The sequence below is a fragment of the Microcaecilia unicolor genome, chromosome 6 (genome assembly GCF_901765095.1).
Source record: "Microcaecilia unicolor chromosome 6, aMicUni1.1, whole genome shotgun sequence".
NCBI classification, from domain to species: Eukaryota; Metazoa; Chordata; class Amphibia; order Gymnophiona; family Siphonopidae; genus Microcaecilia; species Microcaecilia unicolor.
This window is the reverse complement of record NC_044036.1, coordinates 162121142-162133768: the sequence shown is the minus strand read 5'-3', so window position 1 is coordinate 162133768 and position 12627 is coordinate 162121142. Positions and strand designations below refer to the sequence as shown.

General features: G+C 41.6%; 1 protein-coding gene across 1 annotated transcript in view; it reads right to left on the bottom strand.

Moving 5' to 3' along the window:
• Positions 1-12627, bottom strand: part of BICD2 (BICD cargo adaptor 2) — a 219943-nt gene that overhangs the window by 40478 nt on the left and 166838 nt on the right. Inside the window, 4 exon segments of the mRNA XM_030208392.1 lie at positions 2835-2986; positions 4601-5608; positions 6587-7039; positions 10243-10395. Coding sequence (XP_030064252.1) covers positions 2835-2986; positions 4601-5608; positions 6587-7039; positions 10243-10395 — 1766 coding nt within the window.

Here is a 12627-nt window from a genome sequence, read left to right as displayed (position 1 = left end):
CCAGAGCTGCTGCTGTGTGTGACCACCACCTGCTGAGATAGAGAACATACTGAGGAGTTTCCGGCAGCACATGACCACATATAGGGAGGCAAAAGTTTGCTCTCTATCTCCACCTGCTGGTAGATGGACACAACCCACCAGTCTATGGATTGATCAGCTTGATGATATGGAATGGGGTATTCAGTTTCCATCATCAGCATGAAAAACCTCCGGTTTATAAATCATTTGGATTTATAAACCATGTTTGAAATATCGGGAAAGCATTGAGGTATTTGGAATAGTGGGACACCTAAAGTACTGAAAGTTAAATTTTTTTTTTGCACATCTTTTTATTTATTGAAGAGTCACTTGTTTAAGGTTACGAGGATACTCAATTTTGCAGAGTTCTAATGATTTATAAACCAGGGGTTTATTATGCTGATGACATAAACCAAATACCCCATTTGAAGTCCTGCCACCTGAAAACACCCACAAAGAGTTCCAGTCATTCCCGATCCTTCCTAAATTTACATTATCCAGACTGCAAAGGCCTCAAATACAAGTCTACCTAGGCATCCAGCTTCTCCTTCATAGGAACACAGTTATGGAATGCACTACCCAAAATATTAAAATCAACTCAGAACCATCTAAATTTCAGGAAATTACTGAAGACCACCCTGTTCAAGAAGGCCTACCTTCCTGACTCAACCTAATTTACCTCCAATCCATGGACCTTATTTTTTATTCACTCTTATTATCTCTGTTTTTCTACACGTTACCTATACATTTACTATTTACTATTACACTGTTTAATTGTATTTTACTGAACTGTAGTTTGCCCTATGGTCTTGAGTACGTCACATTGAGCCTACTACTAGTGGGGAAATGTGGGGTATAAATGTGTTAAAATAAATAAAACAAAACAAGTTATGAGAGGTGGAGGCAGGGAATCTGAGGTTAGATCATACTCCGCAAGTTGATTCATTGGGTACAAATAAATATACATTGCTAAATCATCGTATTAGATAACAGTTTGTATTTTGAATTGAATTTATCTCTTTGACCCTCTCTATTGTTTGGTTACTGAGTGAAATAATTAGTTGCCATTTCCCCCTCCGATATTCCTTGACTGGAAACATTAATGCTGTAGATAATTCAGCATCACTGATTGACTTCAGAGAAACCAAGCTGTTTACATTTCTGCTTGTGTGTCTAAAACTACATCACTGCACTCTGATATCAGGAAATCCTGGTTTTCTTCTAAGTAATCCCACCTTAATTCCTTATTCTACCTCTAGACTGTTTATTCTAGGATTCAACACCGATTAAAAAAAGAAACACAAGTAATTATCTTGCCATTGAGTGACGTTAAGGGAGCAATTCATTCATTTATACAATAGTTTTATTCCACAGTGAGTAAGAAACAAAGTGAGGTTTATAGATTAGGAAGCAGGGTTGAAGCTAAAAGTGAATGGGTATTCTCTAGGGGCCTCTAACTATCTGTTTAGAGATAGGTTTTTGTAACCTGACAATCTGTAGGGACTCTGTCAGTTCCGGTCCTACTTTGAATGCTGCTCATGAATTGCATCTCACTGGTTGACAGTACTGATGCCAGGGGACATATCTTTTGGGGTGGATAGGAGAGAGCAAACCAAAATGGCTGCCCTAGACTATGCACTGCCAAAGCTGTCCCACCTCCCCCTGATGTCAGACATAAGTTCAAGGCCAGAAGTTGGTGTGCCCACACAGCAGAAGAAACATCAATGGGTAAAACCCCCCTCCTATCCTGCTGTGGCCTATTGTAGCTCAACAGTTTGCCAGGTTTCCTTAGTAATAGAAAATCCAAGCAGGAGGGTAGGGCAGAGTCAACACAAGATCTGCAATGTGTACTCGCTCACAGACCCCACACTGAATTTCAGGCGCCAGCCAAGGTACTGGAGCAGTGAAAAGGGAGCTAGAGCTGATATCATGAAATGACAATATTAACAAATAGGTGGGGGAATGTGGGATACAAATGCAATAAAATAAGAAGGAAAGAAAGTGGGACAGGGCTGCTGGGCTGAGAAAGGCAGTAAAGAGGGGAGATGATACCGAGAGAAAAAGGGGGGAATGCTGCTGGGCACATGGTTTGGGACAGACAAAGCAAGAGGGTGCTACTGCTCAAGGGCTGGGGGAGAAGGGAGCCGCCAATTCCGTAAGAGACCCCTACCACAGGTAAGCTGAGGTGAAGGGCAGAAATCAGAATATCTACCTTGAATGCAAAATCAGATGGTCCTAGCACTCTCTCCTGCCCAACTGCTCATTAATCTTTGGAGGGGAAAGGTGGAAGAGGTGCCTCCAAATAGTTTACTCCAAACTCTGAACTTCCCTGTTGATGTTATCCTACCACTCCATAGTTTACAGGTTTACCTTTCTCATTCCCTGTCACAGCAGCATCTCTGCCATCCCTTGTGTATGCCCCTGCTGCTGCTCTACTCTCTTCATGGGTGACTATTTAATACATTAACAGGTATTCCAAGTCTTCAGAGTCCTTTCTCATCTAAAACCTTTTCTTAAATTTTTTTATTTAGGTGTATGGCCAGCATTCATTCTAAAAGCATCGTTAGCACCATGTTCAGCATCAATCCCCCCCCCCCCCCCCCCCCCCCCACCCCAACAAATCTAACACTTCAGTTCACTGCTGTACAACTCATGATGGGAAACATCCATGCATACTGTAACATTTCTTGAGCTCCTTTACTATAGCTATTTATTTTTTGCTTCATCAACATGGAGAATAAGATGTTAAATATTTTAAGCATGTTCTTTTAGGGCTCAAGAGCACAGTGGAAACAAATGAAAAAGATGGTAGTTACCTTGTAGCAAACATGGCTCTGAGTGAAGAGAATGTAGCAGCATCTTCTTTCAAGGCCTTCAGTTCATTGCGCAGCTTCATCATGGTCTCCGTCACCATCGCCTTCTCATTCTCATACTTGCTCTTCAAGTTGGCCAGAGCTACCTCTGCAGTCTGTTACTCAACAGGAGAACATTGATAGGAGTAAGTGAGGCCCATCTAAATATGAGGCTTTTTTATGAGCAACATATAGGCATTATTTACTCAACACTTTCCTCCTACACTCTCTGGAATCTTCATTTTGCAGCATAATCAGACGTTTTCAAACTTTATAACCAGACTCAGTTGTTAGAGATGCATTTTACATTTGGGCCAGATAGTCGAAGCTAGACAAAGGGCTCTCTATAGGCACATGCCCTGAATGTGGAACATTATTGGCTGGATGGGTTTCTGTACACTGTATGCATAGTTTGAGAATTCCATCTGGATCAGACTTAAAAGAACAGCCATTCTAATCTATGATAACAACATGTTTGCAATAACCATAACAAAACAGCAAAAGTAGAGGCTGACAAATGCGCAAACCAATAGGGAGATAATATCAAAAACCAGTTTATTCAGAATATTCATATCAAGGACCCGACACGGTCCGTGTTTTGGCGCCAAAGCGCCTGCCTCAGGGGTCACAATCAACTTTCTCTGAGAAGAAGCTGATAGGCTTGAATAATTCCTTTATGTATGCAAGTTAATCCACAGAGAGAACAAAAGAACAGCCAACCGATCAGCAAACACCATGTGACATGAATATTCTGAATAAACTGGTTTTTTATATTATCTCCCTATTGGTTTGCGCATTTGTCAGCCTCTACTTTTGCTGTTTTGCTTTGACCTTCCGTGGAGGCTTCTCCTGTCTTCTTGGATTTGCAATAACCATAAAACATCTTCATTTTGAATGCAATTGAAAACATTAATTATATGCTCCTTCCTAAATGGCTAGATTCTACGAGACAGAACTTAACTTGTTGCCTAGTTATTTCAACCTCTAGATCCTGACTTGAATTTTACTCATGTCAGAAGGATTTTGAAAGCTGTAACAAACACTGAATCATAGATAGTGGCAAAATTCACCAAGTTGTGTCAAATTTACTTTCTTGTATAATGCCACCAACCATAGTTTATTTTATTTTATTTATTTATTGCGTTTGTACCCCACATTTTCCCACGTATTTGCAGGCTCAATGTGGCTTACATAGTACCGTGAGGCATTAGCCACCTCCAGTGATGAAACAAATACAAAGTAATGTTATAGAGAATGAGATATATGTGTTACTGGCTTTCCTTTCACTACTTCAAAAATTGTTTTTTCTGAAGAAATAATTGAGTAAATGTTCAACTATTGACTCTAGATACAACACACCAACTCATTCTGAAAAATTATTCTTTTGTTATTTCTTATTAGTTTTGGTGAAAATTCACCCAACAGAACAATATCTAGACAAAGATAACATTAAGGTTACTTCTATTTGTGCACTTCAGTGGTCCAAAGCACCAGGAAGGGGATATTCATTCCCACCCGTGGGGCAGTGCTAGAGCACCTGCTGTGAATACGAGCACTACATTTACACTAGATAATTTATAAGCCAAGGAGGTCTGAAAATTATGACTTTTGTGGAACTATGATTGGGCACAACAAAAAGGCTGAATGTAAATTCACTAAATCTTTAAGGAATTTTGGTGTACCTTGTATTTCTAACACTGCTTTGAACATAAAATGGAACCTTTGCTCACCTGTTTGTTGGCCTTTAAGACAGTCCTCAGAGTTGCTATTTGTTCTCTCTTGGTGCTGAGCAGAGACTTCAGCTTCAGGATTTCCTCCATGAAAGCCTCCTTATCCTTGTCCACCGCTGGCCCAAACTCCTGACTAGCAACTTGCTGCCTAGATAGCTCAGTTGTTCTATCAACAGCAGCCTGCAGGTGCTTGATCTGATCTCTGATGATAGCAATCAGATTGTATATATTCATAGGCTCCTTTCGAGGATCAGACACTGGTGATGGAAGGGATGACACTGGAGACCCGCCAATGCTATCACCATTTCCATTCTCCATGGCCAAGAGCCCTTTAGAAAGCAAAATTGGTGACCTTCGACCTTTGCCCTCTGGGCTACTGCGTCCTCCTTTGCCTTCCTTGTAGTAGTCAAGCATTACTCTGTTGGGTGTTTCATTGTTGCAGATGCAAACATGGTGGTATAAGTTGGCCAGTTCCTCACTGAATGTAACTAATTCATCTTGAGCCACACTGAGACTACCCTGTGTTTCTCCAGCCACATCACTTACTTTTCTTAATTCTTTCTCCAGCCTGGCTACTTGCTCACAATCTTGCCGGCTAGATTTCTCCAGCAAGCTGATCTTCTCTGTCAGTGCCTGGGTTTCACTTTCATATCTACTCTTCTCTTCTTCGTACTTAGACTCACATTCTTCATACTTTGCCTTTAAACTCTTAAGCTCTTCTTTCAGGTCACCGATTTCTGCCACTGCCACTTTGTATTTGCATTCCAGGATCTCTGGCCCATTGATGTCAACGTCATAATATTCACCATCCTCGTGGCTATCACGGTCTTTCTCGTTATCCAGGGCTGACTGACGCTCCTTGCTGGCCTGGAGTTTCTTCATGGCAGTAAGATTTTCTGTGAGGCGGTTTACTTTTTCATGTTGTTCAGATAGGGCTCCTTTGGTGTTCTCCAGCTGTTTTTGGGACTCCTGGAGTGTAGACAACAAACCAACCTTTTCCCGTTCCACCTGTAAAGCACATGTCCAAGTTTTATTTCTCATCTATGACCACCATTACTTTGCCACAAGCACAAAAAACATAACAGGGCAATTCTGAGTAGCCTGCCTAAGGTATGCATATATATTAGAACATATGTACTTTGTAACTAATTTTCAAAAAGAAAATATCTGGGTAATTTCTCTCTGAACAGTTTATGCATACATTGGCATGATTATTTGCAGTTGAACATTGACATGCACATTTTAAAGAGTTAATAAACAAGAACCATTTATTTCCTTAACCTAAAAAATTATCCTGCGGTGCTTCCCTTGAAATTTCAAGGGCCAGTGGAACTGTGGGTACTTCAGGAATGAACTCGTAAAGCAAATGCAAAGTCCACACCACAAATCACAAGTGACTTCAAAATTAAATTTTCGTGTCTTGTCTTCTAGATTTACCCCCATTCTCAACTACCCCCTTTCCCAAACCCATTCACATCACAGGTTAAAGCATTCACACTGTGCTGCACCTGGTTGGGGGGGGGGGGATTTTAAACCCTTATTTTACCCAGCTAATTGCTCAGTTACCTGGGTAAAATCTTTCAAAAGCTGCCCTCTTTGTGCACTCAGGAAACACAACTACTACTTTACATGGTTTCCATTTTGATCTTATTTGATTTCCAATTGAGGGCCGAAATCAGTGTTTCCGACAAAAGTAAAACAATAAAAGCAGAGAAAGTCTGAAGGTCCTGTATAAGGATTTAATTTCCTACCATTTTTGGAAAGGAACAGTTCCACAGACAAAAAATTCTGTATCATCTGTGAAATAATTTCTCCTTCCAAACAGAGCTGGTCTTCATGTGTATGCTTTGCTCTCTCTCACTTCCGCTTTCTTTGATAGAATAACAAACATCCTCCCCATTTCTAAGGACTCCTGCAAAACGTCTCAGAAATATCACAAAGTACAGGGAAGAGATTCAATTCAGCAAAATAAAACTAACACAGTACCTGCATGAGCTGCTGCTTCAGCTTCTGGATTTCCGATATATTTAGCTCACTTAAAAGATCGGAGACCAAGCTTGGTGCAGGGCTGGTGGTGTCATTTTTCTTGGGTGTGGATGACATCTTGTTGTCACCGTTCATTTTGCTGAGGCAGTTCTGCTCAAAGCCATTTATGATGTCATCATTGTTGGGTTCTGTGGTTTCATCGCTAAATTTCAGGCCATCCAAGGAGAAGTTCAGGTGGTTGGTGTACATGGAATCATTGATGTTCATGTAGTGTGAGAGCTCTTTCCGCAGGCTATTCTTTTGCTCTCGTTCTGTCTTCAACGTTTCCAGGGCCTCCTCCAGCTGGCGCTCTGAGATCTCTTTCAGCCTGATGGCATCTTCCAACTGGCTGTTGAGAAATTCTGCTTCTTCCTCAAGCCTTTTGATTTCATGTTTGAGGCCTTCAAATTCCACCTGGGGAAATGATCAATGGCATATCTGTAAATAAAACTTGCATACTGTCTTGTAAGAGCTCAGCCTGCCCTCGCACAACATCCTTACAGCCTAGTACTTGCAGGATAAGAAAAGCTTAGTGCTGGGATCAGTGCTGATCCTTTGTAAAACTTGTAGGAATTTGAACATTGGTACTGAATACACAAGAATGTTCAAACTCTGTCCTTTTCAAAAATCTTTTTTGGGGTGGTTAAAAGAAGTATCTTGGCTCCCCAGCACAGTAGGTTTTCTACCACGCTATGCTATACCGATATATTCAATGGAAACTACCCTTATACTAGGTTTGTGCTCAAAAGTCAACAGTGGCATTTTAATGGTTAATGGAACACAAAATAACATCAAATTTTACAGACAGGGCACTGTTGTCAGAAAAGGAAGTACTGGACACAAGGGCAAAATAATTGATGTTAGTACTGTAGCTTGACACTGCAGTTTAAAAGCTAAAAATATGAATCTAGAATTAGTGGCCTTCTGCAGCTATTCTTCAAAGGAAAAGCCACTCTTGTAGTTTCCCACTGAAAATTAGTAGCTGCAAATTGCATACACTAGTACTGTCCAAGTGCCACCTGGGCAGGCCCCTGATCTGGGGACAAAACAGCAAGCAGACATTTGAAAACTAAATGCATGTCTGCAGTTGCACCCTCCGAACCTCAACATGCCCTCAGAAATGCCTTTATATAATTTAGATAAAAGTGTGGTGTGCTTGCTATGGAAACTCACATGGATTTCAGCTGTACAGAGCAAACATTTTCTAACTGAATATATAATACCCAAGTAAGTGGGGTAGTTATCAAGCTGTATTAGGGCATTAACCCATGTTATTTGCTCCTTAATGTATGTTACAGGGCTGTAAAGCTGGCTGCGGTGCCCTATCACAGCATTAGGTCACACCGTGTTACACAGTAATAAGATGCAAAACATGCAAATGTATGTAAAGCAGCTTGTTACTATGTACACACAATAATGTGGCTTGTGGTGTGCACCGGTTGCACACCTCAAGTCGTATTATAGCTGGAGTTATTTTATTGTCTGGGAGCATCGGGCTGCCAAGCCACAGCCCAATGCTGCCAGGCCACATATTAAAGGGGCTGGCACCCTTCAGCAATAGCAGTGGCAGAGAACCCCCACCCCCAGAAGAAAGTCGCTCTTGCCCCCCCCCCCCCAATAGCACAGCCCCAAACCAAAAAGGCTCGTAATAGTCAACCCCATACCTGGAAGTGTACCATCCCCCAACCAAAGCCCACCCCTACCCAAGGAAGTAACAGCAGTAACTCTATCCCAGGCATCCCCACAACCCTGACCTACATTAATAAAATCTCTGGTGTCTAGTGGTCTGGGTGGGAGTGATCCCCAGTCACTCCTGTCCTGCTAGTGCCTCATCCAAAATAGGACAGGCGGCTCTAGCGGTAGTCTCATGGTGTCATGTTTTGGTCACCGGTGCCATTTTGGATGAAGGCACCATCAGGGTAGGAACAATTGGGAATCCACTAAATGGCTTTGAAAGTTGTCCTCTCAATAACGGAGCTATTACTTTTCCTTAAAAAAAAATACAGCAATACTTACAAGGCAATGAAAGGTATTTTTGAGATCTATTAATAAGACTACATAAGATCACTCCAAAAGAAGTTTGTTAACCAAAACATTTTAATAAATTGAATTTTATGCTTATTTATGAACCATCTCAAGTATAGAAGAGACTGGCATATATCATTCATCCCTGTACCCTCTTTTTACAAACCGTGGGCTTTTTGTGTAATGGCTTCCATCTTGCCAGACAGACCAGATCTGCAGTGTGCTTGGCTTGTTGTCACATGCACACTTTGACCAGACTTGGTCTATAGATGTTTTCAAAGTTGCTATTAGCCTCTTAGTTGCTTCCCTATACAGTCTCTCTCAGTGATCCAATTTGCAGGTATGGCCTGCGCAAGGCAAGGCCTTGGTGATGTTCTGTACATACTCAACTATCCTGTGATCTGTGCGTTTTCACCAGGGCTGCCGAGAGGGGGGGGGGGGGCAGGGGAAGCAAAATTCCCCGGGCCCAGGCTTCCAAGGGGGGCCCGGCGCTGGGGTCAGGCCACTGGCGCTGCAGTCCCCGGTCTCACCTGCCTGCCTCCTTGGCTCTGGGCCCCCTTCATTCAAAGCGGCAGGCGCAGACCGCGTCTCTTCTGGCCTTCCCTCCCTGTGTCCCACCCTTGCGGAAAGCGGAAGTTACATCAGACGAGGGCGGGACACAGTGAGGGAAGGCCAGGAGACGCGATCTGCGACTGCCACTTTGAATGAAGGGGGCCCGGAGCCGAGGAGGCAGGCAGGTGAGACCGCGAACTGCAGCGGCGGGGGGAGTGACGGGGGGCGGCAGGGCGGCCTTGCCCCGTGCCCGGCCTAGTCTCTCGGTGGCCCTGCTTTTCACTACTTTTTCCAGGAATTCTTTTGCCCGCTCCTTGCTGCTGATAGTTGAGTCTTTGATTGAAAATGCACCACTCAGCAGAGGGAACCAACGAGAATAGTTTAGTTTACTCTGTTGTCATGAGAATCATTACAAGTTAACACAGATGGTGCCAATTCATATAGTATGCGTTATGGTTACAACAGACCTTAAAGAGCCGAGGACTGCTGCTGAAGAACAAGGGGAACACATAAAACAAGCAAAAGCTTGGTTGGGTATTTTCTATTTCACGTTCTAAATATTTGTGAACATATTTTTCACTTGAGAGTTGTGGAATAGGATGTGTGCATATATGGAACAAATACTGTTATAATGCACTTTACTGCCAGATACAGTATAGAGCAACCAAAGTTGAACATTTTGGAAGAGGGCATAGGACTCTTTAGCCACTGTATGCTTTGGTTAACAAAAACATTGCATTGATCTATCAACATTCTTATGAGGGTCTTCCCACTTATTTTGTTGATTTTTTTTTTTGGGGGGGGGGGGGGGGGGGGGGCTGGTGTTTGGAAACATTTTGAGATCTAAACATCAAAGCTAAACTGACCTCCTAGATGCACAAGGTATAATTCACATTGAAGAGTCTGCAAGATCAATGAACCAAAATATTCAGATGTAATCAAACTCCACATGAACAATGTGCTCCCGTTACACAATCGTAATGGTGGTTTCTGTATGTGTCCCAAATTACTGACCTTTGGAAGCTGTGCTGAGCACTCACCTGGTTTTGCTTGAGAACAGACACTTGCTTCTGGAGGCAGATGTTCTCTTCCTCAAGCTCAGTGTAGTCTTGTAGCAAACGGGCTTCTCTGAACTTGTACTCTTTGATGTCATCACGCAGGCGGGCTCGTTGGGCCTCAACATTCTGATTGAGCTACATTGTAAAGATAATAAATCACAGTACATTAATTTCTTCCACATTAATGACTCGCACACACACGTGCAAAAAGATATTTTACAAATATTTTGGGTGGGCTTACAGTAAAGACATGGGAGAGAGTGAAAACCACTTAAACAATGACGTCATGAGTAGGTTGCTGTAAACCATTTTTGAAATCCTAGTTTCTTTTGTTTTTATTGTTTATATTTTTGTGAGATGTGGTACAGTGCCATGAGTATCTTTGTGGCAATTATTGTCTAGGATCGAATCAAGTAAATAAGGAATGTTTTTCTAGTGTTTGTCAACCTTGACAGTTGAAAATGATCATACCGGACTGAGGATACTTTCAGTAGGAAAAATATTGGGCCCATGCTCTACATTACCATTAAGTTTTAAACGCAGCAAATTTGGGAGAAATTGTTATGCTGATAGACGGACTTAAACCAGCTTCTAAGCAATGGGTTGGTGTTTTTTTTTTTTTTTTAAAAGAGTTGAAAAATGCTAAAAATTAGTCCTTATGCTTTTTTGAGCTTAGAATTGAGCTTGTATTTTAATTTTGATGGCTAACAAAACACCATTTTCATTCAGGGCAGTTGGTCCAAATGGATCCATTTTGGATATCTCCACAGAAACTGTCTCAATCCTGTCAACATGTGTCACTGTGACCCCTCCAAATAAATCACAAATCAGATGGAGAAAAAAAAGCCTCAAACTTAAGCGGCAGTAAATGCATATACAGCTTTACTAACTACCTTCAACCTTACCATCAGCATAAAAAAAAACTCCATCTGGTGCCAAAGATTGTATAGGAACCACAGTTAAACACATACAGGGGAGATTCTATATATGGCGCCTGGAAAATCCACATGGCAATCATTTTCACCTAAGCATATTCTATAATATTTAGGCGCAGTATATAGAATATGCTTAAATTGATATCCCAGTGCCTAAAGCTATGTGCATTCATTTACACCAAAGAAAACATGGCATAAATCCCTGCGCATAGATTTACGCAGACTGGGCCATTTTCTATAACAATGTGTGTAAATTTGAGAATGCCCACAAAACACCATTTCCCCACCTATAACCATGCCACTTTTGGATGTGCACATTAGAATTGAGACGCAGTGAATTACAGCATATGCTTAGCGAGTTATGCACGTAAATTCTAATTATTGCCAATTAGTGCTCATTATTGCTTAAGTGCTGTTAACAACGCTGATTGGCTTGTTAAGCCAATAAAGTTACATGCATTGTTATGGAATATGCTTAGATTTAGGCATGCTAGGCGCGATATTTATTTATTTGTTACATTTGTATCCCACATTTTCCCACCTATTTGCAGACTCAATGTGGCTTACATAGCACCGTAAAGGCGTTCGCCAAGTCCGGTAGAGAAACAAATACATGGTGATGTTGTGCTCGATTAAGGTTCAGGCACAATGGGGATCGAAGAGAGGAGAGGTTATATAGTGTCCATTACGAGCTTTGGTTTTGCTGTGTTGCAGAGTGTAGGCATTTATGTTGGGTCGGTAGGGTATGCCTTTTTGAACAGGTTGGTGTTTAGTGATTTCCTGAAGTTTAGATGGTCGTAGGTTGTTTTCACAGCTTTTGGCAGACAATGTTCACTATTAACAGTCCTCCATGAGATTACTTTTGTGTGGTCCGTTTTGCATATACCATGATATTAATGAACATAATTCCTAAGATAAGGTATGTACTCTCAAATGTACTGCTGATGTTTTAGCATAAAGGCAGCAGTACATTATGTCCTCTTTGTGTGCAGGAGTCCACGTAATTGTAGTTAATCCTCTGAATATTTTAACTACCTTCTTACGAACCTTTATGTAAGGAAAGTAAATAAAAGCAAGAGAAAAAGGAAACTGATATGGTTCTCCAAGCAAGTGGTTGAGAAAATAAAGGCTAAAGAGGCCAGGTACAAATAAAAAGTAGCACATATAAATTTATCTTGTTGGGCAGACTGGATGGACCATGCAGGTCTTTTTCTGCCGTCATCTACTATGTTACTATGTTATGTTCTGTGGTCTATAGCCTGCTGCAATGGAACCATGAAAAAGTTCACCCTGATTTATATCTGCAGCAGGGATGTTACCTTCATCTGCCATGTCTGTGCTATTGCTACCCCCACCCTTAGCCCTAATGCACAATCTACAGTCGGGCTCCTTTTATCCTGGGTGACATAAGGCCAGTATAAATTCTTCCTTT